Source organism: Stigmatopora nigra, chromosome 1, assembly GCF_051989575.1.
Source record: "Stigmatopora nigra isolate UIUO_SnigA chromosome 1, RoL_Snig_1.1, whole genome shotgun sequence".
NCBI lineage: Eukaryota > Metazoa > Chordata > Actinopteri > Syngnathiformes > Syngnathidae > Stigmatopora > Stigmatopora nigra.
In genome coordinates, this window is record NC_135508.1 from 20,049,829 (window position 1) to 20,075,592 (window position 25,764).

The following is a 25,764-nucleotide window of genomic DNA, read 5'->3' on the forward strand; positions in this document are numbered from 1 at the left end:
AAACATGGCAAAAAGAGCATGCAATCTAATCAGCTATGGGTCCTATGGGCCTGCATCCTCGCGAAATGGGCGGGGATAGCATTTTGTTTCCGCCCACTTTCCCTGTGGATAGAAATCTCACATATAAAGGTTGGAGTCAGCAGCGTAAGTATTTGAAGACCATTTTGCGTCAGAAAACATCCCTCGTTGGCTCAACTGCAACCGGTGTTCTCCAATCAAATACACTCTTAAATCGCAATTTTTTAAACAGCATTGGGAATTTACCGGTGCAAACATTTTCTGATCTGCAGTTAAAATCCCGTACTCCTTATTAAATCCAAGGCATTTGAAGATCGTTTGAAAATGAAGCAATTTACTGTAGTATCTATTTCATAGCAATTGGTGTTTATTGAACAACACTGATGCAAAATGGCCGACAAGTGACAACAGCGGGCCTCGGGCATCTAGCAATGTTCGCCTTCCCATTTAGCAAGTAGTAAAAGGCAAGTGCCACTCATTTGCGTCACAAAGTAGAATGGCAACAGCTTTATGCGGTCCTCAGTCAAATCCCAGCGACAGCACAGGCGGTGGCAGTAAAGCTACCAAAACACACCGAGAACAGCGGCGGAAAGCTCGGGATGCCAAAAGGAGACAGGCGGCGGTGTTGTTTCTCAGCAATATCTCCCTCGATGGACGGCCTCTGTGTAACTCCAAGCCCGATAATGGCACTCGAAAAGCCGCAGAGGAGCCGCCGCGATCCCCGAAGACCGACAGCCAAAGGCCGTCATCTCGGCTGGCGGAGTCCGTCCCATCAGCGGGTGGCTCTTTGTCGAGTTACCCCGCCATCTTCAGCTGTGCCGCGGCCAACGAGGTGTTCCTGGAGGGTGGCTGTGCCGTGGAGAGTCTCGAGACCCAGCTGTCCCCCTTGACCGGTTGCCGCAGTCGCCCAGCCCCGGCGGCGAGCCCCCTACCTGCCGGGCCTTCTCAAGATACACGACCCAGGTTGGTGCTGTGGGATGTTCTTTTCTTTCTTTCTTCTGAAAGATCTGGTGAAACAAGTGTTAACAAAAATATAGGCAAGATATTATTGAAGCTTCTGACTCCATTTTTTTCAAGCCTTCATTACTTCCACCCAAAGTGGGCGTTAACCTAAACATTTGTTGGGGATGTCTAGACAGGCCAGGAATAATTAAATTAGTAAAAGCTTCCCAACTCCAAGAACACAGTTGAATTGTTTATACAGCAAACACCCAGTCACCTGTTGTTCTTCTACACATTGTTGTGAAGGCTCTCCCCGGACACAATGATCAAATTAGGATTGATGAAAATGATTGATTGATCATCACCTTAAAACTGAATGGGTAAATCTTGTTTTGGATTATTTTCATAAAAAGCAAATTATGTCAACACTCGTTATTGAAACAGAGTGAAGTGTGTATCCGCAATGACTGGCATAACCACTGCCTGTTGTGTCAACAAAGTCACATGCAGATACATTTTCAAAATGGAGACTGACAAAAAAAAGTTGATTCCTATTACTTGAATACTCTCCCATTTTCCAATGTGGTTGATCGGACAGGTTGCGGAACGTGTCTGGCTCTCCTGGACCTAAAGTGCCGAAGAAGGTCCACTTCATCAAGAGTATGAGGCAGTACGATACAAGGGGATGCAGGTGAGGTTCTCACATCTCCATATAATACACAACATTATGCCATTTCACCTCCTATTCATATTGTGGGCCTTTTTTTGTCTGCGCATGTCAGTGACCTTTAGATATGACGTATTTGTGTTGTCGGTCATTGTCGAGGAAATGCTGCTGGGCAGGCTTTTCTGTGAAGCCTCTTTCATTAAATTGATGCAGTGTTTTCCCATTGGAGTGACAGTTCCTATGGCTGATCATGTGGTGGGGTTCTTTGAATTTGGACTTACTACAAGGCATTAGATTTGTTGAGCTTATTTTCTCTAAGCAAAGCCGCCTGAAAGCTCAGTTTGTTTTTGATGTGTCCCAGTGGACCCAGAGAGTTGCTAGTGTATGATCATGTTTCATTGCAATTAATGACGATAGATGTTTTATCCATTTTAGTTGATGGAGGCTGGCAAAGAGGTTGGACGTTTATCGGCTATTGACTGTCAATGAGTTAGCCGTAGATGCACTGAAAAAAACATTTTGGGCAGAAAATCACTAAGATTGTAGTTTTGATTAATGGCGACTGGTTTAGTAGAACTTCTGCTATCAAATGTAAAAGGTTGTTATTGTTGCAAGTCTCAGTAAATGTGAAGGTACAGATAATTTATCATATAATAAGGGAACGTGGATAACGTGTTGTGATCCAATGACTAGTGCGATCAAAGTTTTGCAGCAACTGGATTGAGCCCGCCCGAATGGCTTTCTCCCTCAGCTGGTTACTCACCTAGCAGAAGTGAAATTGATTGAAATGTCAAATGGCCCCTTCCTCGTTGATTCTAGTCAAGACTCGTTCATACGATCTCCTCTGGACGGAGCGACGGACTCAGCAACATGCGAAAGACCGCAGCTCTTAGACTGACGCGGCCATCTGTTGTGTGCCTCTACTTGCTTTGCCCCGCAGGATCATGCTGATTTGTGCCAGGCGGTCACTATACGCTGCTTTCTCAGTGCTGCCCTATGGAGACATTGCTCAGCTCAGGTACATGGGAAAGCGCAACCCCACCCCCCGTTCCCCTCAAATCGTCATTCGCATCGCCTCCTTGTCGTTCGTCGTCGCGCCAGCGCCGAGGGGACGCCTGAAGCCCGTTGGGAGAGGAAATGACACGTTTTGTTGTGCTCTGTAAACAGCGACGGAAAGCTGGATATGCAGAGAAGGCAGTCTTCTGTAGTGGCGGCCGACCTGCTTCCATCGCTGGAAGGTGTGGAACTGTACCCGTGCGACAAAGTAAGTGGTGTCCACGTAATTACAGGTGGGATATTTTTGAAGTGAGACCTCACAAATAAGTGTTGACAAATTGCAATGATTAAAAGTCCAAAAATATGTTAAATGAATGGGACATGCATCGCCATCAAAAACATGTGTAGACTTCAATGAGTATATTTTGTGGCCCATAGACAGTGGGGATTGGCTCCAGCACCCCCGCGAACCTAATGAGGATAAAGCAGTTTAGAAAAGGAGATGAGAGATAAATGTAACAAGTACATATGAAATTATTAAAGTATGACAAGGATTATACATTAGCAGCACCTCTACCGACATAAATATTGCTATTTGTGTCAGTGAATACGGGAGTTGGCATGCAGAAGTGTATCAAAATGTTACTTAACGGTGGCCAAGAAGTTGGACACAAGAAGCAAACATTTTAAACTGTGAGAGTCAAAGAGCCACATCATGCAATGACCTGCCAAAACAGACACACACACACACACACACACCTAAACCATATTATTCACCATAAAACTTTCTTCCCCTTATTATTTGTTTGGGCCCTGTAGAATTTGAGTGTGTTTTAAGAAAGAGTAAAAATAAATGAAACCTGAAACGAGGCAAAGAGCCATCGTACTAAATATTATAGGAAGCAGTAAGATGTTTTTTTTTCAATTTTTGAAGTCTCACTGTTTACTTCCTGGTGGGCAGTACTTCAAAAAAATGTGCACCCTGACACTGACCCTTTTACACTCAACAAGTGCAGTGTTGAAATGTCTACAAGCAGGTGCCAACATGAAAAGTGTGAAAAAAGGGTTCAGTTCTGGATTATTGTACCCTTCAGAAAGAATTTGCAAAGCCAAACTCTATATTCAAGAAGTTCAATTTAATGATTATTTCATCAGCGTCCAACTCATTTTTACCTTCATGGCAATTTGATCTGAAGTAGGTCGGACTGGTATATTTTCGGCCTAGTACGTTATAAATAACATTTCCTGACCCATTTGGCCTCGTCCACATACATTTTCACATTTACTGATAATTATTTTGTTGAGAATCTTTTTAAATTAAAAAAAATAAACATGAGTACTGATACCAAAATATGTCAATTAATAGTCCATCTTATCATACATTGATTTACATGGAGTTTTCATTGTAGGCTATATCCTAACAAAGGCAATAAATTAGAAAACTTACCTTTTCATAAATGCAATATTCCCCTCTCTATTTCTGGGATACTTTAAAAAATATATTTTTAAGCCAAATCTATGAGAATTTGCTGCCAGTTCGAATAGGCTGATTGTCTACGCGCATCAATGGCACTGAAATGTGAACATTCACTTCCAGCTTTCTTCTTACTCAGATGGTGTCCTATGCGCAATTCCTTTATCCCACCAACGCCTTGATGAGACAGAGGAGCAGCAGCGCACCGGAAAACTGCCCGGGTCACACCCCTCCCACGCGTTTTCGTGCCAACGGGCCGAGGAACTTCACCCCCGCTCGCCTAAACAGCGCCCCGGCACAAGAACCATGTACTACGTCCTCCGAGTGTTTGCATTTTTTCTTTTAAGGGATGGAGACTCAATATTTTGCTTTTCTAATCAGATACGGAAGACGTGTCGGAGTACGATCCCAACCTGCTCAGTGACCCCCGGTGGCCTTGTGGAAGACACAAGCGCGTTCTGATCTTCGCATCCTACGTGGTGGGTCCGACTTACACTGGACAATAAGACAAAGAACAGCTCCAACAGTCAGAGTGAATCATTCTGTCCTCCGTAGACAACTATCGTCGAGTACGTCAAACCGTCCGACCTGAAGAAGAACATGAACGAGACCTTTAAAGAGAAGTTCCCTCATATCCTGCTGACACTCAGCAAGATTAGAAGGTACGATGCGCTAAGGAACGTTTGTTAGGACGTCAACTCACGAACGTCCCCCTTTTTTCCCCCGCCAGCCTCAAGAGGGAGATGCGGGCCGTGAGCGAAGAGTGCGGATTGCAGCCAGTCAGCGTAGCGATGGCGTTCGTCTACTTCGAGAAGTTGGTACTGCGGGGACGTCTCAACAAGCCAAACAGGAAGCTGGTGGCGGCCACGTGCGTGTTGCTGGCCGCCAAAATCAGTAGCGACCTGAGAAAGCCCGAAGTCCAACAGCTCATTGACGTATGTAAATTGGCAAACAAATGAGTCGTTTGTGTGCCTACCCTGAACACGTTGTTTGCTTGTCGCCAAACAGAAACTGGAAGAGCGTTTCCGGATCAACAGGAGGGAGTTGCTTCCTTTGGAGTTCCCCGTGCTGGTTGCCTTGGAGATGGGACTCTACCTGCCCGACAGCAAGGTAATGCCACACTACCGGCGATTGGTGCAGCAGGGATAGAGGTTTTGAATGGTGGACAACCCATTTTGAAGATGGATTGGGCGTCTATGGCCATCAACGGCAGTCAGTGGGTGACTTGATTTGAATTTGACTTCACATTGAACTGTTGCCTGTGGAAACTGTGTGGTGTTCAATGTATTTCATGGCAGCTCTGTGTAATGTTGATTACCGTGCACTGGATTGTGTGTTTGTGTGTGCTTCACTGAAATGTTTTAGTTCTCAGGAATTTGGTTTTGTGGGATCTTTGTCACAAATTGTGATGATGTACTGTTTTCAGACGTGAATGTCCAAGCGTTTAAGTGCCTTCACTGAGTTCACTGTATTGTGATATTTAAGTGTTATGTCATGCTGTGAAATCTCTTAATGTTTCAACTACTGAAAATGTTTTTGAAGGATGACAAAAAGCAGTCAAGTTTTGTATTGTGCAAAGTCTGTGATTAAATGTTTTAATGCGGTTTTCTGAGGAGTATTTATATCCTCTCTCGCTAAATCCATGGTACTCTCTGTACACAATGCTGCAGCTGTTTTAAACAGATAACCCAAATTGCATTTGCTTACCATTCAATGAGTTAAAAAAATGGTTTATTTCTTGATTTTGCATGCATTAAAATGCTCATTCGGAGTACTTGTTTTCTTTTGTTTTGCATGCATACATTTTCCAGACTAAAAAAAAATAATAATTACTTGACTATGACTCTCAGCAAAACAAAAAGCAATTTATTCTGACACAAGACAATTTTTAACACTCGCGTTATTTGATTTGGAAATAAGTGATTTGAAGTCATTGTAATACATCTTTATTATTCAAACATAGTGAAGGAGCGATGATGGACAAATGTGTCAACTAAATAAACACATTGCGATCATTGACAGTGGTTAGTCCAAGCTCATGTCCTCATCATCATCCTTTTTGTCTTTGGAGTCCCCGCCCTGATCAGACTTTGTGTCCGTTTCCATCGCCTTTGCAAAAGCCTCCAGATCTTAAAAATCAACATGTAAAGATGAATCATTATCAAAAACAAAATATATATAACCCTTCCAGGGACAGCATTCACCACTTAACAGCAATACAAAAGTGACACTTATTTTTGTTCCATTAATAAAATGTATTCACAAGTATTATTGTATATATGATTTAATTATTCATAATATATAAAATAATTAATTAATGAAATAATACAACTGACATTCACCCTTTCCAGTAAAAATTGATTCTCAATTAATGTGATAAACATTTTGGGGGAAAAAATACTGAATAAATAATAATGAACTCATGGGGGAAAAAATGAGTTATGGGCAAAACTACTAACCTCCATTGTTGGCAGCGTCCACTGCCTCTGTCGGCAGCCCAAACTGGTTCATGAGGGGCCCCAGCTGCCCTGATGCCAGAGCGCTGCTGAACATGCTCATAGCCTGCAAACAAGCGGACATTTTGGAAGTGGTCGCCAGCGGGGCAAATGTTCAATCCGACCAGAAGCCTCACCTGCTGGAACTGTGGCGAGCTGAGCGTGTTCTGGAGCTCGTCAGTGCTCTGCAGGAGTGATTCTCCACTGGGCAGGAAGGGCATCAGCCTCTGCTGCACGTCGTGGTTGGCCAGGATAGGTGCCATCACCTCGGGGGTCAGGGCACTGGCCAGGTCCACTGGGAGGGGGGGAAAATGGGCTTTTAAACAAATGGGAAAAGCTTTTTTCCTCTTAACGTTCACACTGCAGGAGTGATCGGATTTGTATCCATGTATGATCCCAGGTCAGTTGTAAAAAAAAAATAGAAAGCTAATTGGGCTAAGCTAAAGACAAGCCTTTTCCTTTTTCCTCACCTGCCGCGCCGCTAGTGGGCACGTTCATGGTCGCCAGGATGCTCTGCAGGTCTCTCAGCTGGATGGGCTGTGTAGGGGTGCTCGCCGCGGCCAGCGTGGGAGTGGGCGGGGTGCTGGTGGGCGGGGAGGCCGCCGCCGTTGCCGCCGCCGCGCCGGTCGTATTGACGGGCGTGGCGGACGCCTGGGATGCGCCGAGGCGACTGGCGGCGGAAGTGGAGGTGGGCGTAACCACGGTAGACGAGCTGAAAGGAGAGGTTCGAATTGGAGACTCTTTCGGGAGCTTCAAAACACTCTTAAATGGATATGGAGAGGTGCGGAGACCTAGTGGAGGAGCTGCTGGCGGCAGGAACGCTGCTGCTGCTACTGCTGCTACTGCCGCTCCCCAGGAGGTTGGCTAAGCCTGGACCAGCCAGTGCACCCAGACCGCCTGCGAGAGGAACCCGTCGCTCCGTTCACGACACGACATCACCAAATCCCGGCACCGTGTCAACGGGTTGGGGCTTACCGATACCACCCAGTCCGGCCGGCCCGATCAGCTGCATGAGCTGGTTGTGGCTCATGTTACCCAGAAGGCTCTGCAGGCCGCCCTCACCTGCGCAAGAAAGCACAAATTGTCGTAGTGAATGATGGCATTTCAGAGCCAGTTGGCCAGATTGGCCGCCAGTTCTACTGGGTTGTCCATTGAAGGGAAGTTTCTATTAGGGATCATTTTTTAACCTCCATTTTCTTAATGTCATTCAAATATAAATGTTTTGAGTTGTGAAAAAAAGAAGAAAAAAAAACTATGCTCTCAGATTTCTGTAGTCTTATTTAAAGTAGACGATTATGAATCCAAATAAATAAGGTGATTGATTAGTCCAATATCCAACCATGCGTGCAAGAGTGCATTACCTCCAAGAGCAGACAAATCATGTCCTCCACTGCTGCCACTCCCCAGAGCACCCGGCATGGGCGGGTTGTTGAGGTACTCGTTGACTTTGCGACAATATTCCTCATCCTTATCGGTCTTGGCCTCCTGAGGTCAAACGGAATCGGACGCGGCACCCGTGAGCTCACGGGAGGCACGAATGAGAAGCTGATTGACGGGCAGGATACCTGCATCCAGAAGAAAAGCCTCTTGGAGCCGGCTTTGAACTTCAGGACGTAGACGCGGCCTGTAGTGCACTGGCTGACCCGTTTGAACTCGCAGTCGTCCGGGAAGATGATCAGGTCCTGCATTTGACCACATGTGCATCATTGCTATGACACCTACATTCATGGCATCAGTAACATAAAATATTATTATTATCATTATTATTATTAGCTTCAACACCCCATCATACCACTTGTGAGCATAATCAGGGCATAAGAAATACAAAAAAAATACTGCTATTACCCTTGCTCATTATTGTATAATACATAAAGAGACCCATATTGTGATATTGTGATTTTTTTTAAATATCGTGCAGCACTAGCAGTTCGTTCATCACATTTCTTAATTGTTAGCTCATTCGCTGCCATTAACGGCGAGTTGTGACATTAAAGTCAGGTTCTGGTCGAATGAATACCACCATCGTACATCGTCCACATTTCCCGTCGTGCGATCCTTCCAGCAGAAATGGATGAGGGAGTCGTCCGTCTGCTGGATGTAGACTTGGCCTTTACGCTTGTCGGGCGTCACCGTGCTGCCTTTCATGGTCATCTTGCCAGCCCGAAACTCCACTAGATACTTACTGGAGGAGCCTCGGGAGCCCGACACCATACTGGGAAACAATGCTCCAGAAGCCATGATAACGATGAGGGTAGGGTGATCAAGAGAAGACGACGAATCCTACAATGAACAGAGGAACAACAAAGTGTCAAATACAGTCACTTGAAGTAGCAGAAATGTGATTTTGCACTTCAGTACCGCCTATGGCTTAGTTTGATGTCAAATAGTTTGGCTAATGTTCTTGATGCTCTCCACACAGGGTGACTGTGCGTATTTGAAGCTTGACGCCTTTTCTCAGTTCAGTCGTTCCAAAATGTAAATAAAATAAGACAAAGTGTATTCTAGACACATAAATGTGTGATATTCTATCGTAAAACCTAGCGATAAAATATTATTTCAGTTTTAAAAAGCAACGTTTTGTACTTACACAGTCCTTGTGTTATCGAAAGGGAAGAAAGGTGACGTTTGATAGTTGGATGATGATGATTGGGTTATGTGATCACGTGAAGTAATGTGATTGGCCTGGATGTGTCATTGCCCTGGCGCTCCGAGGACTGTTATTGGAGAACAAAGTCACGTGCGTTCTCATGATTAGTCAAGATGTGACGTTTCACGTTTGGTAGAGAACGCAGTGATTTTATGTTTATAACATAGTTATAGTATATGTATATATTTATTAGTGGGAAAAATATAATGTGTGCATGAAAGGGTTGAGGGAAAACTTTAGTGTTGGTATTGATGTTGTTTTACACTGTTATAAGAGGTATCTCATTTGCCTTTGGTAGTCCTTTTTATAATAAAACAGAGTAAAAAAAATAGACAGAATCTCGTCATTTTTATAGTACATATTTTAATGTATTCTTTAGTATACCTGGTTTGGGTGTGGATGTGTTTTGAGACAAAGGGATCATCACTGAACATACAGTATGTAAACACTCAAATAGATCAACATCCTCATCAGGAAGCATATGAACCTGCATCTTTAGTGTAAGCAGGGTTGAAAGTGCTTGGAACTAAATTGTTCAACAAACAATAGGTGCATAGAACAGTGAGCCTTCTGCTGGGCAGTTTTAGGCAAAATTAATGATCTGTAACAAAAAGGAACATTTTCCAATAAGTGCCCTGTTTCACATTAAATAGAGTCATGCAGTGGTGATCACACGATGGAATAAAACACGTGTTTCATATTTTGCATAGATTCTGGACCTGTTCTGACATAGGACTGTGGTTGTCAGAAGAAAAAAAATCATGAGTATTCCGGGATTATTGTTATTTTAGTAAAAGATTTTTAAAAAATCTCAATTATACAGTCACAGCTTTCGGTTAAACAAAAAAAAATGCTCATGATCCCTTTGCATTAAAGTTTTGTATGAATTGTCCTTCAGTTCACAACTTTTTTTTTGCCTTAACCTTAAAATCCTTCACATCATCAGCTGCAGCAGACAACAAAATATTGTAACAAAAACATTTTTACTTCGAAAGCAGATCTGTCTTTTATGTTTGCAACAACGTGAGAAAGCATTTTTTTTATATAATTCTATGAGAGATCACAAAAACATAGTGTTATTTAAATAAACCCTGACATTTGAACAAAATGTCATTTACCGTACAATGATGGTGTGTATACATTGGAGTTTAGTATTGAAACTTATACAGACATGTCTCATGTCGTGTCCTACAGAGTTTACACAAGTGGTTTAAAATCCTGACAGCTGTGTAACATTTACTCTATTTGGACTATGATTAGTAGAGCATATTAAGGGTAAGAATAGCAGTCAACTTCTACAATAGGTAAACTTCATCTCGGAAATGATCAGGTCAAATGCTACTTCAGACCCACCCCATACTTCACACTTATTTTAAGATTCGGAGAAAAATCAAGTGAGAACATCTATTATCAGTAAATTCTGGGACAGTCAGCAAAGTTTCGGTCAAAGTATCCACCTGTGTACAGCCACTCTTCAGCACCAGTATGAGGATTGGTTCCCAGTCGAAACCACCTGAGGGGTGTCAGCCAAAAAATAAAAAAAACTCAATGAGTTTTGTATCATATATCAGTGTACACATGCTAGCTTCATTGGCTTAATAGCACTGTGATTGCAATAGCAAGATAATAAATAATCTGATGGTTTCAAAAAAATTCTATTTTCCCGTGGGATGCACCACTGAAAAACTCACAATTGTTAAAAGAAAATATTCTCTCACTTCAGTAGTAGTAGTAGCCTAACCCAATTACTATAATTTCCAATGAGTGTGAGACATTTTATTTTTAAGATCCAGATACCTAGTCGACCACTCCTCTTCCTCCTTGGATCGCTCTTTGCGGGCAGCCCTCTGTTTCTCCTCCAGGCGCTCTTTCTCCACACTTGCCGTGTCTGCGTGCGTACGTACACCGAGTTAGGACTGCAGAAGGAATTCAAAAAAAAATCTGCAATAGGTCCATATTTGACTAGTAACGATACCTAGGTCTCCGCTCTCCATGGCTCGGATATCCGGCCTGTGCCGGCAGTCGGTAGGCGCCACTAGTCGCTCCATGCCGGGCTCCAACTCATTGAGGGTCACGGCAAAGCTGGAAAAATTGTACATCTGAAGGAGATTAAAAGACTTGATGTGAGTCATGAGCGAAGTGAGATTTAACCGCACATCTGATGTCCACCTTTGCTGAGTGAGCGGGACGTGGTGAAATCCTCCAGAGTAAGGCACTTCCTGGTATCACAGTCACAGTCTCTTGCAATGCTTTCTCATCTTCGCAATTACTTTCCTGCAAACACACATAGAATATTTACCAACTCTATTGTACCCCGTGTAGAATTCCCACATTTAATGTAAACAGCCGAGTCACAGAAATGCACTTGCCACAAATTATACATATTTCTCAAGCAACAATGCATGTCATTGCAAGGCATTATGGGTTAGTGCTGGCAATGAGCTACTCATACACTACATTTCCGACATAACAGCAGCAGCAGCACACTACAGATACCAAATACAATGTTGTTATCTTACCTGCTTACTCATGCCACTGCATGTTATTGTAAAAGAAAAGAAAAATGAATTCAAAGAATCTGGGGTAGGACTGGAAAAAAACAAGTCAAACATGGGAACAATCTTGTTTCATCAGTGAGGATTCAGTATCTCAGTGGTGACCTGTTAACTAACAAATGTGATTTAAAAAATTAAAATATATTTTTGACCAAGTGATATCCTACTCTTGACACTACTGAATGTCACCCTCATGCGATTTTCAGCTGCCAGCATGTCCTAGTCTAAATGGATTGGACCATTATCACCGTCAATTGCAGACAACCTTGTCTATGAACTTGATCAGAACATTTGCAAAATTTCACTCTTTTACAGCCAAGCTAATTCCTGCTTACTAAACATCTTGTAAAAACTAGCCACACGACCAGAGTCCCTTTTGACTTCCACATTCCATCTGTCGTTTACCTGCTTCTGTTTCTTTGAGTCTGCTCCTGCCTTTTTGTCAGCCTTCTTGTATGCCTCATAAACCTTGGGCTCCACACTGTACATGCACTCGGTCCACTTGCCGTAAATGATGCACCGTTTCTTCTTACTGGCCCAAAAGAAGAGACAAACCAGATGGCGAAAATGATTTCTGGCACAGCTAACATGATGAAGTGGCTGGCGCCTCTTACCTTCTGTCTTGTATGTAACCCTCCACTTTGTGCATCTCTTTCCCGAACATTCCGCACGGTTTGAAATTCAACACACATTTTTCTCCCGTGCTGAATGACCATAAGCACAATATCAATAGCCTGACATTTGAAATAGATCTACTTTTACTGAAGAATCATCTGTCGCCGTACCTGTGGTTAACAATCTCTACCGTTCCATACTGCTCGATCCAGAGCTTTCCGATGATGACGTTATGAATGCAGCACATTGGGTTGGTCCACGTGTATGCTTCTTTATGTCTGAAAGAAATTCACAGCATTTTAAATACTACTCTGACAGTTTCATTGTTCTGAGAAAAAAATGGCAAAAGTTTTGTCCTGATACGTTTTCCTTATAGTGGGATTAACTATGGTTTGATTTGAAGCCTATCTACAATAAATATTGTCAGATTTCTTTAGCATTCCATAAAAGCTTCAAATTATCTTCATGTTTAATGCAAATGTATATTATGAATTATGGAATTTATCAACTACAATTGTTTTGATGATGTAAAATTCATTGAAATTGTCCAAATGAGTGCCATTTCGGCTGTTTTCTGATTTACGTCATTGTTTGTGCGTTTAATCAAAGTGTAGAAAACAATTATTAGAAAATCTTTGGATAGATTTCCCATTCCACGTTACAATTGAGGAATAATTACAATAGGGGTTTAGGATGTTTTTTTTTTTCAGAATATGACAGAAAAGACAAAAATTATGAGCACAACTACAGCGACCCTGCAGTTATTAGTTTTGTTACACGAACTGTCGTTACAGTTCGAGAATTTCCGAGCATCTGTAAAGCTGCGAAAGTGACAATGACTTGTAGGTAAGAATTCCAAACATAACGTCAATTTCATGCACACTTACTTCAAGGCCAAAAGACAGCAGAGAACATTGAAAGCATCCCCACATGCAAATCATTCAAGACATTCCTCAGAGCTTTTCAAATGTATACACACACAATTTCTCACTTTAGTAACTCCAGCGTCATGGTGCCTTTGGGCTCGGCCTCCACACTTTTGCCCCAGAACTTGAGTTTGGGGTAAACCGATCCATGGAATGCGAATTCTTGCTTCAGAGACTCTGCATGGAAGGCACTGACAGGCGGGTGGTGGCTCACCTGCTCTGAGATCAATCTGTACCCTTCGTCCTCCCTTAATAAAAACAATAAGAGCTCATCCAAGGCATTTGGCTTTTTTTTGGTGAGGATGCAGAAACTTGCGTCAATACCTTGTGAGCTCAAAGGTTTCCCCCAGTAAAGGATTAAATGGCTTTCCAGTCCGTTCCGATTGAGATGCTACAGCCGAAACGGCAAAAGCAGCAATGACCTGTTGTCATATGATGAACCAGAGAAAAGACATACATTGAAATGAATGAATTCACATGTGACAAACCATTTTAAATGCAGTTGCGACTTGCGATACAACTTCAATTTGCTCTACGACCACACTCGCAACTCAAACCAATGAGATCTGAAATGTTTTTACATTGCAAAGACATTGCAGCCTCCTCTGCCAAAAGTGACAGGTGTATTATCAAAACCTTGTTTATCTCATTCACAGCCTACTAATGTAGTATTGACGGTCTCTCGTTAATGGATCTAACCTGCATGCGGTCTATCGAGTCTGGCAAACTGCAGGCTCTTTGGATGAGGTGTGTGTGTTCCATGTACTCTGAGAGTCTCTGGAGGAAGCTGAGTGGCTCATTAAACACAATTGGCATGGCTATTTTGGACAGCTCCTGCGGCAACAAAACATTTAAGAACATTGATAAAACAGTGGGGGGGCTTTGGTTGTGAAACCTTGATCCGCCGTAATGCTGCTTGAGCTATTTTGGGCCTTCTGATGATCCAAAAATGTGATTTCCAGAACCAAATATAGATAAACGGTTTAGTTGCAAGCAACATAATCAGGAAGAGATAATAAATGTATACTTCATGTGTACACATGTCAGCTTCTAAAGTCAATTTCATCAAAAGAATGAAAAGCTTGTCAAACTATCACAAGCGTTCAAATAGGAAAATGCAATTTAAATGTGGGTAAGACTCACCATGCCGATACATTTCCTCAAAATGCTTGTCACACTGAAATTGGGTCTGCTGATTGTTTCGGCAGGCAGAATTTTCCTAGATTAAAAAAAGACGCAACAACAACCAATTAATTTCTATTGATCGGAAAATAATATGGAGCCCCAAACCCTAAAAACAATGTCATGCAGTGATTCAATTGTAAGGGTTGGCTCACTACAGATTCCGAGACCAGAAATTAATTGAAAGTATTGAAAGCGGCTATCATGCGTGATTCCTCACCTGCGCCGCCACACTGCATGGCGATTTGTAGCAGAGCCACCGGGGACTTGCGCCCTACCGTCGAATACCAGAGCATCCTTGAAACTAACTTCCAAGGAATCGTCTGACTCCAGCCCTGAATGGAGACCATTACTTTCAACATTGCACGACAAGTGACAGGCACTACCTGGTATCTCTATGATACTGATTCAGTTTTTTTTAGTAAAGCAGGCTTTACAAAAAATAAAGAAATTCCACAAAAAGGTGAGATTAGAAAGAGAAAGTAAAATGATTCATGTCACTTGCCAAACCAGCTCGTTTGCTATGTTATCGCCATCGACCTGGCAAGATTGTTGGGAACAAAAAAACAGTACTACAAAGAGGGCTATTGTCAAATTATTGAAGGCTTAATAGGCATATTGTTCAATGATTACCTCTGACATCTAAAATTGAGCATTGTTGCTCAAGAATTAGCTTTCATTTAAAGTAGTATAAGGATTATTATGATACTCTGACAAATTGTGTATCAGTAAACTGAATAGTTTGTAATATTGTTTTTTGTACGTTATAGTATGTAATTTGTTTTAATAATTAAATTAAATTAATATTGAATTTGAATGGAAATGCAGATTGGGACTAAAAATTGCGAGCTACAAATAAATCAAGGTATTTTTGCAATTGTATTGTTATTTTATTTTACATTCACGTGATTCCTATTGCCAAGTTCCTGTTTTATTTCATTTCACAATTCACTTCCTTTTTATGGAATGCAGTGTCACGCGACCGTTGGAATTGCTTGTCGAGTTCCCTAATAGAAAATCTGCTAGTTTAAAATGAAAGTGTTGTTAATCCTTGCCAATTAGGGCGATAGACGTCCAAAACATTAGAACTTGAAGGACTGCCAGTAAACATGTTTCAGTGCCATCGACGGCAATAAACGTGCAACCTGTTTGAACTGGGAAGGGTCCGGATGGTCAACAGCGGTCAATGGCAGTCAACAAGTTGGTTAACAAAACGATGACCCTCATATACAACCGGATTTTATTTAGTTTTATGTCTATTGGAATGTGCGCTGTATGTTTAAATTTGACGTTGTCTGTTAGCCGGATGTCAGGATATGAAAAAGTGAGGATGCAATGACGATACTTGAATTGACAGCTGTCATATCTCACCTGTTTCGGCGTCGTAAAACTCCTCCTCGCTGTTCATAGTGGTCGAGAAGATACAGTCAGTCACAAGTCATGTTGAAAGTCACTAGCAAGCCCCCAGATCGGACTCCCTCTGACCATCGCAGCGTCTAGAAACACACGGAAGGACGATCGGGTGGTTTGGTTAACAGGCGGCCGGTAGACAGCTGTCTGCAAACGAGCACGTTTAAATAGCTAACTAGCACCTAGCGACTGTAATGAGTCAAAACGTCTCCGGGGACGTTAGCTAAGGTTTGCAGCGCACATTGAAACAAGTCGAGAGAAAGGGGTTACTGCCATGGGAATGTAGATCGAGGACATCGGAAATGTACCTGTGATTCGAATTCCAATGTGTGATCTCCAAACGTAAACAGTCGAGGACGGGTCTGTTCAGCCTTTCCGATGTGCGGAAGTGGGCGGGAAGGACATCCTGACTGACGTCAGTATCAGCCAATCACTTAAGTATGGACATTTGATTTCATCTTGAAAGTTAAACTAATAATACTTAAAACATCACATGAATTACTATATTTAAGTAGTTACCAATTTATTTGGGGAGAAATTGAATACTGGAACCAAAGAGCTTGTTACAGTAGTAGTGAACTGAATTGAATTGTTTTGAATGCTTTTATTGTCATTGTCATGACATTTAAAGCTTCAGCACAAAGTGCACAAATACAAACAACAAACAAACAGACAAATAAATAACAACAACAAATAATTCATACATGAGTAATAAATAATAAATAAATAAGTAGTCAACATAATAAGTACTCAACAACATCATAATAATAGGTGGTACACAACAAAAATACGTAGGGAAATGCATACACATTTGAGGGGAAATATGAAATAGTGTACATTGTTTTTAGCCGTGGGTACTTTTGAAAAATGTTCGGGGTAGTTCTCAAACTGTTTTTTTTATTTTATTTTGAATTCTAGACCGGATACGTCATGCACCGATACCTTCTTGACAGATTTATAGTGTAGTGGTCTGCCAGCTGTGAATGACCACATGCATAGTGCTTCAGATCAACGCACTTTCATACCACGTCATGGCGACTACAAAGTGAAGAAGCCTATCTTTTTTCCCAATTCCTGACATAAAAAAAGAGGGAAATTGTCACCACACGATGAACCGAGATCGGAACAAATCCGTAAAGAGTGCGCCCCGGAGCCAGAAGACATCTAAGGTGTCCCAACAGGGAACTATCCAAAGAAAGCCCAAAGAGCCCAAATGCAAAGACAACTTAATAATTGGTGAACAAAGAGGAGCATCGGTAAATCATGGAGACTCGGTGAAATCTACGGGAAAACGTCCTGGCTGCCCCGCCGCATCATCTCGGAAGAGAAGCCCTGGTGCCCGGAGGAAACTTTCTGACGCCAGCAACACTTCCGAGGACCTGGGTAAAGACTCTGGCTGCTTCTCGGGGAAGACTTCCCCCGAGAGTAGCTCAGAAATGTCCGATTGGACGTGCGAGGGCAACAAGCGCGACTCTCCCGTCAGCGATAAAGAATTAAGTTGGGCTGACGGGGGAGCTTACGAGGCGGGACCGGTCAGCGGGGGCAAAGACGACGGCATACGGCGAGGTCAAGCCGCACTGACCGCCTGCTTTTCCCCGGTGGATGCCCCCGGAGGAGACCTCGCTTTGGGCAAGTCCTCGGGGGCATTTATGGATCTCATTATGGCCGAGACCACCGATGACCTGGTCAGGGAGGTGGAAGATGTCAGGTCAGAGAATGAGTATTTGAGGGTAAGCCACTTTAATTGAATTTACTTGTCAACTCATTTGCTCGCGTCAAACTCAGGGTTGTCAATAAATGATCGCGTTTGACTGCCAGGACAACGATAAACGAGGAATCTTCATGATAAAGGCGAACTTGGCAATTGGAGTGATGTTACGATCGCATATTTTGAATGGGAATCCTGTGTGGGTTACCATATTAGTGGAGTAGAGCAGTGGTCCCCAACCACTGGTCCGTGGACCGGCACCGGTCCGTGGGCCACACAGAGTGATCAATATTAACATTTTCAATCTCGCCCTCCTACTTCAAATGAAAACAATTGGAATAATAATGATAAATAATTGCTATTATGCTAGGGATTTTTTTTGTCTTTTTTTTTTTTGTCGTCGGAGACGTTGTTCGCGTGCCCCGCACAATTTTGTCTTAAGTTGTCTGTCACCCTCCACATTAGCCAGTCTGGAAGAAAATAGAAAGAGCATTATCGGTTCGCGGTGAAAAACAGTTGGGGACCACTGGAGTAGCATACTGGAGAGTAACAATACATGGATTTGGATCCATACATTGATTGGTTGGGGGAAAAATATTAAAGATAAGATGAGTAGTCATTAATTTTCAAAAATGTCCACCGTGCGTTTTATTTTTTAATGCTTTTGGTGATGCAGTTCATTGTGTACATAAGATTGTAGTATTATAAATCGATCTCAGGCTCTGGAATCGAATCGGGTGGACTTAGTGTTATTGACAAGCATGAGATTACTTGTGAAGAATAAGGGATAAATGACATGAAATGCAGTTAGAAATGATGCTTGGAACAGGATGAGGTGGAGGAGCTGCGCTGCGAGATGTTGGAGATGCGCGACGTGTTCCAGGAGGAGGAGACGCGGCAGCTGCAAGATCTCCGCCAGCAACTGGAACAGGCCAACAAGACATGTCGTATCCTCCAGTACCGTCTCCGTAAAGCTGAGCGGCGCAGCATCAGAGTGGCCCAGACGGGGCAGGTGGACGGGGAGCTGATCAGAACTCTTGAACACGATATTAAAGTCAGTCTCTTCGTAAAACCGAAATGGATCGCCTGAGATGGCCATCATTTGCTTAATATGTCATTAACCGCTTTTCACACAGGTTGCCAAGAGCGCCTCATTGCGATTGTACAACGAGCTGGAGGTTGTGCAGAAGAAGAATGGCCACTTGGAATGGGAGAATGAAATGCTTCGAGAGAAGACACAAGAACTGGAGGTGGCCAAACATGTCTTGCAGGCCGAGTTGGAGAAAGTCAGAGAGGTGAGATATTTTACGCAGTTAAAATAATTCATTCGATGCCCATATGCGGGCAAATTCCAAAAGCCAATGCGAGAAGCCTGTGGTGAGCCCTCGCAGCTGTGCCTAGCCCAGACAGCCACCCCCTCCTCCGAAGGACACGGTGATACGAGCGCAGGGGCTGGGCCGGCAGCTGCCCGGTGCCGGCCACGATGGCTGGGTGTGGCGGCTCGGTATGCTGAAGTTTGACCTCAGAGCGCAGCTGACATCCTCGATTGAGGAGAAAAGGGAGTGGAGGGCGCAATCAAGTCAGAGAGGGAGAGAAAGAGAGATTACCAAAATAGACCCTGGCTTTTCTGCCTCTTTTAAGCCCAGCTAATTCGGGATCAGCATGTATTATGGCATCCGGCAAAGTGGGAGTTAGCGTGCCGACATCGTGACCTACAGTGCGATCATCATTGAATGTGCTTTTCCTGATAGGCAACCCTTACACACTTGGATTGTCAGTTTTTTCACCTTATTTTTGCCCTTGTGGGATTCTTCACTTGTGGCACGTGCCTGCTTTAATCCGGGATTCTCTACTTTGGCCCGAGCTCAGTCTTGGACAGCTGCTTGCAGGGAAAATCCACTTAGATTACCTCATCCAGGAACCCAAAACCCACTTTGAGCATTGGCAACTCTCACACTGCATCTGGACTTGCTGTCTGTGACTCTGACAATAAACATGTTTTGCACTAGTTCGGATCAGATTAAATGCCTAACCATTATTCAGCTGAGCCACCAGGAAAAATACACGATGTTGAAAAATACACCTGAACAAATGTTGTTATAGAAAAGCAGAATCGATTGTATTTAAAGATGGGTAACATGCTTTTATTTGTGGATCCTACTCTACATTTCCAAATTGTAGACCTAAGTGCAATTGAAACGACCAAGTTGGAACGCTAGCTACATTACAGTTTCCTTAGTGGACCAATTTGTCAATGGGCGTCGGTTAGTTTTGATTTCAGCTCAGTTGTGACTAGCTTTTGGGAGTCGACCTAATTGGAAAAAGTCCATTGGATGTGTTTAGCAAAACTTCAATGTGAAACCACATAAAGCTAGATGCAAAAAATGGACAATCCAAATTTGTTTTAATATTATGAATGCAAAGCCCCGTGGTGTCGGACTCGCAGTTCTGGGGTCCTGGCTTCAAATCCAGGTCGATCCACCTGTGTGGAGTTTGCATGTTCTCCCCGGGCCTTCATGGGTTTTTTCCGGGTACTCCGGTTTCCTCCCACATTCCAAAAACATGCATGGTAGGCTAATTGGACACTCTAAATTGCCCCTCGGTATAGGTGTGAGTGTTAGGTCATCAAGAAAGGTTTTTTTCTGATTCAGTTGATTGCATGTCTAGGAACATGAAACAACAACAAAAAGTTCCTGCAATTTTTTATGTCAAACAGGAAATGTTCACATTAAAGTCACAACCTTGGGTTTTTTTTTATTTCACAGAGTTTTATAAAGAAGCGTAACACCAGATCATCAGCCGGCAAAACCGAGCGGAGGCTCTCTCAACAGATGGAGGTTTGTTTTTGTTCTGTCTTGTGTAAGTTTTTCTTTTTTTTTTAATGTCATGTCATACCTCACGCAACGTACTGTGTTTTTGAGGGTTCGTCCTTCGTACAGGCACAAAACCCTGACTTTTTAGCACTTTTTAATAGTGGGCCTTCCTTCACTGCAGGATGACAGCGATGTCAGATGCCAACTCCATTTTGCCAAAGAAGAATTGGCTCTCATGTGTAAGAAGCTCACAAAATTGGTGTCGGATAATGAAATCATGCGCGAGCAGCTGCTCAGGTACCGCTCAGCGTACGGCGATTTGGATGCCTCCCAGTTGCCCGAGGGCAGACAAAAATCCCCCTATGCCAGGGAGGCGGAGGTCAAAGTTCACTTAAAACTGGTGGAAGAGGAGGCCATGCTCTTGAGCCGACGTATTGTCGAGCTTGAGGTGGAGAACCGTGGGCTGCGAGCAGAAATGCACGATTTGACAGAAAGAGATGAAGGAAGAATGGAGGAGGTGGACACGAAGAATGTTTTAGAACAACGTCCATCACCTTACACTTTGAGGAAGAACCGAAAAGAAAGGGGTGCGAGTTTGAAAACGGCAAGTGCTGCGCACGATGAGAAGACAGCAGTGGAAACGACGTCGGCATGGAGCCAAGCGCAGACGGAAGGGCAGCTCCCTTCCTGTCACATTACAAGAGAAGGGCCCGTGGGGGGTGAGGGGGACCCGTCGGAGAGTGTTGCCAATAAGTCGGCCGACGGCAGCCGTACAGTGACGACCGCCACGGATTACGCAACTTTTGCCGCTCTCCGAGATCATTCCTGCATTTTGAGTTCTGCTATCCAGCTCATGAGAACTCCACCCCAAAATGGCTGTAGCTCACCACCATCGTTAGTCTTCCCGGGGCCTTTGAGTGAAGCGTTGGAACTTCTGCAGGCCATGCTGCAAGCTTTCATTGTGAGGATGGAGATGTTTCTGAATGGGCAAAATTGCTCTCAACAAGAAGTTTGGGATTCCAACTTGTTCTCATCTTTTAGTGGAGATTGCGCTGCCAATCTAGCTTTACGGGAGTCGCCAGGAAAGCAGGAATGTGGTGATCAAGTTCTCCACTTTGACAAAAATGAGCGAGCGAAACAAATGACACAAAGTTCGCCCTTCAAATGGAACCTGAAAATGCAGGTAGCGATGAAGATTCTGTGGATCCTCCATCGGTGGTGCCAAGAGTCGGTACCGGAATCAAAAGAGGTGATCTAATGTTCTTTCCCCGCCGTTTCCATACAACATTTACTGTTTAAGAAAAACTCATCCAAGATGTCAAAACTTTGTGACATATATGCTTTCTGTGAATGTATTTGATCCAGGCGAAGGCTAAGCGTTTGACCTTATTGCAAGGTTTGTTGCAAAGCATCGGCGCTGACCTCCAGGAGGAAACTCTGGAAGACCGGTCCCGTGTTCAGAATAAGGCATCTGAGGTGAGGACAAGGCGGGTTGTAGCGCCTGTGATCCGTCTCACTGGCAGTGCGCCTGCTTGGCTGCGCCTCAAGCGGACTCTCGCCAAAGTATTGGGGCTAATCTCCTACTGTGGCTGCAGCCAAACAGGCCAAGGGTTCAAATACAATCTGCTGTATGAATATGCACTAAAACCATGCTATTCGAGCCTGAAGTGTTCACGGGTGAGGTGTGAAGCATCATCTTCATCAACATAATTTCTAATTTTTCTCATTTTTAGTGTGCTGCCAGCTTTGTCAATGCTGATGAAGGAAACCCTGATCGGGACAGGTTAGTGATTTCTACATTAAAATTAGAGATGTTTAAATTGACTAAGAGTTCAAGGAGGCCATTTGAAATGCTTTTAAGGAAAAAACAAGGGGTCGATTAAGTAGCCTTTCTGTGAAAATTTAGCAGTTTAGGAAGAACAAATACTTAATGGATCACAATATTTAGTACATGTGTGGTGTTATATGTAAGGATTCACTGCACACATATCCACTAAGTTCTCTGGTTGTGGTTTTCCCCTGCTGTGTTAGCAGGATATACAGCGCCATCAGACAGAAACTTAAGAAGCAGCTTTCTCCACACTCTTACAAGAGGAAAAACTGGTGTTATCTAAGTCTCCAGGCCGCTGTGTTGGATCAAGAACAGCCCGTTAAGACGTGGGACCATCTCATCATGCCGCTTAGCTTCCCCGACCTCGACTTTGAGCAGATGTTCGTGTCGAGAAGCCACACTGCACCAGATAAATCAGCTCTGCGCATTTACTACAGTCCCCCGTCCAAGCGTCGAGTCCAGCTAGCTCAGCTCAAGCAGAGCTCCGAAAGCGACAGAGAATCCATAAACACGCAGTCTCCATGGTGCACGCCGCCCACTTCTTTTTCAACGCCCTGTGGGGGCTCTTCGGCCAACCTGAGCGACGACATGAAGGAGATGGCGGCCAGTTGGAGGCAGGTGGCTCACGCCGGCTCGCGCGTGAATAAAGCACGATCGGAAAATCGGGGGCCGGACGTGACCTGCTCTGGCACTCAGACTTACTTGAGGCCGCTGATGGTGAGTGTCGGTGTGCAAACTGAAGGACCCCATGTGAGAAACAGTCCCTCTCGGGCGGGCGACTCCCCCCTGGTGTCGTCTCGCTCTCGCTGTGTCTCCGCTTCACTGGACAGACTGACAAGCAGACCCGAGAGGTCAAGGCTCGCTACCTCGTCCCCCAAATTGTACCGAAGTCAATCGGCATCAGGTTCCTCGTCTAATTTGAGCTCATCAAACACTCGCATTCGAACACAGTGGAATCACCAAAGCCAGTCTGGCCAAATGAGTCACAGATCCGCAGCAGGACAGAACATCAGTCTTCTTCTAAACGACTGCCCAACAGGCCAAAGCCTCAAGCCCCCCAACAAATCTCCAGGGGGTTTGGTCACTGAGTTTCTTCGTCGAGTGAGCGGTCGTGCAGAAAGACCGGTACCAGGCTCAGCCCAGAAGATGAAGAGTAGCCCAGAGAGGATTCCCGTGAGGGCTACTGCATCCCAATTGTCGAGGAGCGACAGCGTGACCGGCATCGTCAACCATAGGTTCATGAGGCAAAGAGAGGAGGTCAGTCATACCCAATCAAAAGAGAATCGGGCCAACGGGCGTAACCGGACCACATATGCCTTGAGATCTACTGTGGCGGAGGTGAGTTCATTTCAATATCTCCTTCGCTGAGTGCCTGTAAAACATAGGCGTTATTCAACTGGCCAGTCACAGAAGTAATATCTGTAACCTCTGCATAGTTATGACTCATATAAATCTACGATCTACCATAGTCATACTCCGCTAAATCTTTGTAAATACATAAGGTGTGTGTCAAATCCTCAATCCTTCCTTTTCCTAATGAGTATTCTTCGAAAATACCCTACATGGATAGCAGTAAAATTTAAGTACAGTAATACCTCAACATGCCAGTGCCAGTTTGTTTCCAAGATTGGAATTGCCACAATAACTGCTTGGGACACCATTGTAAGTTTTTTTCCAGCAAAAACTCAAAGGAAGAAAGAATATAACTAACTGTTATAGTACATGCTTGGTTATAAATAATTTCAACAGTTTTTTTAACTGTTCAACCATGTCTCCTTTTTAAAATCAGATTTTATTTTTTTTAATTTTGTCTCGGTCTCCAGAGTAGTTTACAACACTCGTGGTTAATAATTTTTTGATTCATGTTGGTGCACAGTGGTCGCATAATTTCAAGCCTCAAGCAGGAAAACCGCTGTTACAACTGCATGTATGATGACTAATTTAAGAAAATGTTTTTTGTATTTCCAACCAGGATGGAAACTACGACTGCGGTTCAAGCAGCACCTTGACCTTCTGCTTCGCTCGTCCATTTCGATCCACGCCGAGACAAACGTCCAACCAGATCAAAATCACAAGATGCCAGAATGCAAAGTCAAACTGCGAGTGAAGTCCAATTAGAGTAGATAAGACACAAAGTGGTCAGTGATATAAAGTAAGGTGCACTGCATTAGATGATGCAATTTATTTGTTTTCTTAATTCTGCTGGATAACCTTTTAAATGACGATGAGCCTCAAAGCCGCAATGTATAGACATGCAAATTAGTCTGTTTTGGTACATAATACAACGTCTGTATATAATGTATAAAAATGAGATTGACCGTTTGGAATTGCAAATGATGGGCAAGACAATGAGAAAGAGATTTTACATTATGGTCATCATGATTTTTACTTAAAAATACAATTATATATTGAATAAGCCGCCTGATGGTGCAGAGCAGGGGTTGGAAACCTTTTTGACAGAAAGAGCCATAAACAATTCATATTTTCAATTATTATTCATTGAGAGCCATACTCAAAATTTACTAGAAGTAAAAATACATGAAAATGTGCATTTTTAGTCATTTCACTGCCTTTAAAGTAGAAAAAGTCTCAGAATTATGTTGACAAAATTGTTACCCTGATGCTAATCAATGGGATGCATGCATGAAGGAAAGGTTTAATTAAAAACTGGAAGATTAAAGCAACTCTAGACATAGTGTCCAGATTTTAGCTCACAGTTTAGCGGAGAGCCATAAGCACCCATCCAAAGAGCCACATTTGGCTCCCGAGCCATAAGTGTAGAGGTTCGTTCACTCACCTCACGTCGGTGCAGGCAGGGACGGGCTCGATTCCCGTTGGTGGCAGTATGATTGTTAGTGCGAATGGTCGTATGTCCCTTATGGCTGACTGGCGACCAGTCTGGGGTGTGTTGTGTTTTTTGCCTGAAAACAACCCATACGAGAATGTGCGGTACAGAAACGGAATGAATATTTTGTATACACGTTTCGATAATTTCAATGAATTGTGCTTTGTTTTTGTTTTTTTCAAAACTAGATTCTAATTTGTGTGTACCAATTATGGTCTGGGGAGGTTGTGAATGTGTTCCCAGTTGAATTTGATTTATTTTGTCCAATATTCGAATGCTTTATTGAAGAATACGACGTGGACGTACTGAGAAATGAAAAAGGATAGTTGTGAATTGTTCTGTTTTTTTATTTGCTAAGTAATCTTTTCAACATTTGATCCTTTTTTGTTTTCAGACAGGTACACAGGTACATATAAATTCTCAGGTCAAAGCACCGTAAGAATGAAACAGCATAATAAAGCATGTTCATTGAATATGGCTGATGAAATGAAATTGACCTTTCAAACTTAATATTCTTTTTCTGGAGTTTTTTTCACAAGGTTTTTTGTATTGTTTAAAAGAGTCACAACATGTTGACATTGATAGATATATTTGTAAGAAGTCGTGACTACAGTTGCAAATACTTCTCTGCTTCTTTCTA

At 43.2% G+C, this 25,764-nt stretch overlaps 4 protein-coding genes across 7 annotated transcripts; 2 read left to right on the forward strand and 2 right to left on the reverse strand.

Moving 5' to 3' along the window:
- Positions 1-320: 320 nt before the first annotated feature.
- Positions 321-5,868, forward strand: cables2a (Cdk5 and Abl enzyme substrate 2a). Of its 2 annotated transcripts, XM_077710687.1 has the most exons (9): positions 321-981; positions 1,559-1,651; positions 2,568-2,645; positions 2,795-2,891; positions 4,237-4,405; positions 4,479-4,576; positions 4,653-4,759; positions 4,828-5,032; positions 5,106-5,868. In XM_077710687.1, exons 1-9 carry the CDS (start codon positions 515-517, stop codon positions 5,244-5,246), a joined length of 1,455 nt encoding a protein of 484 aa, XP_077566813.1. In that variant the 5' UTR covers positions 321-514; the 3' UTR covers positions 5,247-5,868. The 2 variants fall into 2 exon arrangements, with proteins under 2 accessions (XP_077566813.1, XP_077566821.1); XM_077710695.1 differs by lacking the exon at positions 2,568-2,645.
- Positions 5,869-6,027: 159 nt separating this feature from the next.
- adrm1 (ADRM1 26S proteasome ubiquitin receptor) lies at positions 6,028-9,289 on the reverse strand. Of its 2 annotated transcripts, none has more exons than XM_077710706.1 (10): positions 9,180-9,289; positions 8,621-8,872; positions 8,158-8,274; positions 7,954-8,077; positions 7,568-7,654; positions 7,384-7,489; positions 7,063-7,304; positions 6,730-6,887; positions 6,557-6,659; positions 6,028-6,226 (listed from the first exon to the last, which is right to left on the reverse strand). In XM_077710706.1, exons 2-10 carry the CDS (start codon positions 8,828-8,830, stop codon positions 6,123-6,125), a joined length of 1,251 nt encoding a protein of 416 aa, XP_077566832.1. In that variant the 5' UTR covers positions 8,831-8,872; positions 9,180-9,289; the 3' UTR covers positions 6,028-6,122. The 2 variants fall into 2 exon arrangements, with proteins under 2 accessions (XP_077566832.1, XP_077566840.1); XM_077710714.1 differs by lacking the exon at positions 9,180-9,289 and adding an exon at positions 8,951-9,166.
- Positions 9,290-10,219: 930 nt separating this feature from the next.
- On the reverse strand, positions 10,220-16,345 carry LOC144203847 (oxysterol-binding protein-related protein 2-like). Its single transcript, XM_077727389.1, has 14 exons — positions 16,236-16,345; positions 15,889-16,013; positions 14,738-14,852; positions 14,479-14,554; positions 14,035-14,169; positions 13,660-13,757; positions 13,401-13,583; positions 12,580-12,687; positions 12,409-12,498; positions 12,200-12,326; positions 11,409-11,513; positions 11,215-11,338; positions 11,037-11,127; positions 10,220-10,752 (listed from the first exon to the last, which is right to left on the reverse strand). The coding sequence occupies exons 2-14, from the start codon at positions 15,923-15,925 to the stop codon at positions 10,650-10,652; spliced, it is 1,392 nt and encodes a 463-aa protein (XP_077583515.1). The 5' UTR covers positions 15,926-16,013; positions 16,236-16,345; the 3' UTR covers positions 10,220-10,649.
- Positions 16,346-16,757: 412 nt separating this feature from the next.
- LOC144205721 (uncharacterized) lies at positions 16,758-24,446 on the forward strand. Of its 2 annotated transcripts, none has more exons than XM_077730283.1 (9): positions 16,758-17,657; positions 18,465-18,689; positions 18,772-18,930; positions 20,401-20,472; positions 20,630-21,697; positions 21,814-21,924; positions 22,182-22,231; positions 22,480-23,617; positions 24,252-24,446. In XM_077730283.1, the coding sequence occupies exons 1-9, from the start codon at positions 17,037-17,039 to the stop codon at positions 24,384-24,386; spliced, it is 3,579 nt and encodes a 1,192-aa protein (XP_077586409.1). In that variant the 5' UTR covers positions 16,758-17,036; the 3' UTR covers positions 24,387-24,446. The 2 variants fall into 2 exon arrangements, with proteins under 2 accessions (XP_077586409.1, XP_077586417.1); XM_077730291.1 differs by having other exon boundaries at positions 16,759-17,657; positions 22,483-23,617.
- The last annotated feature ends 1,318 nt before the right edge of the window (positions 24,447-25,764 follow it).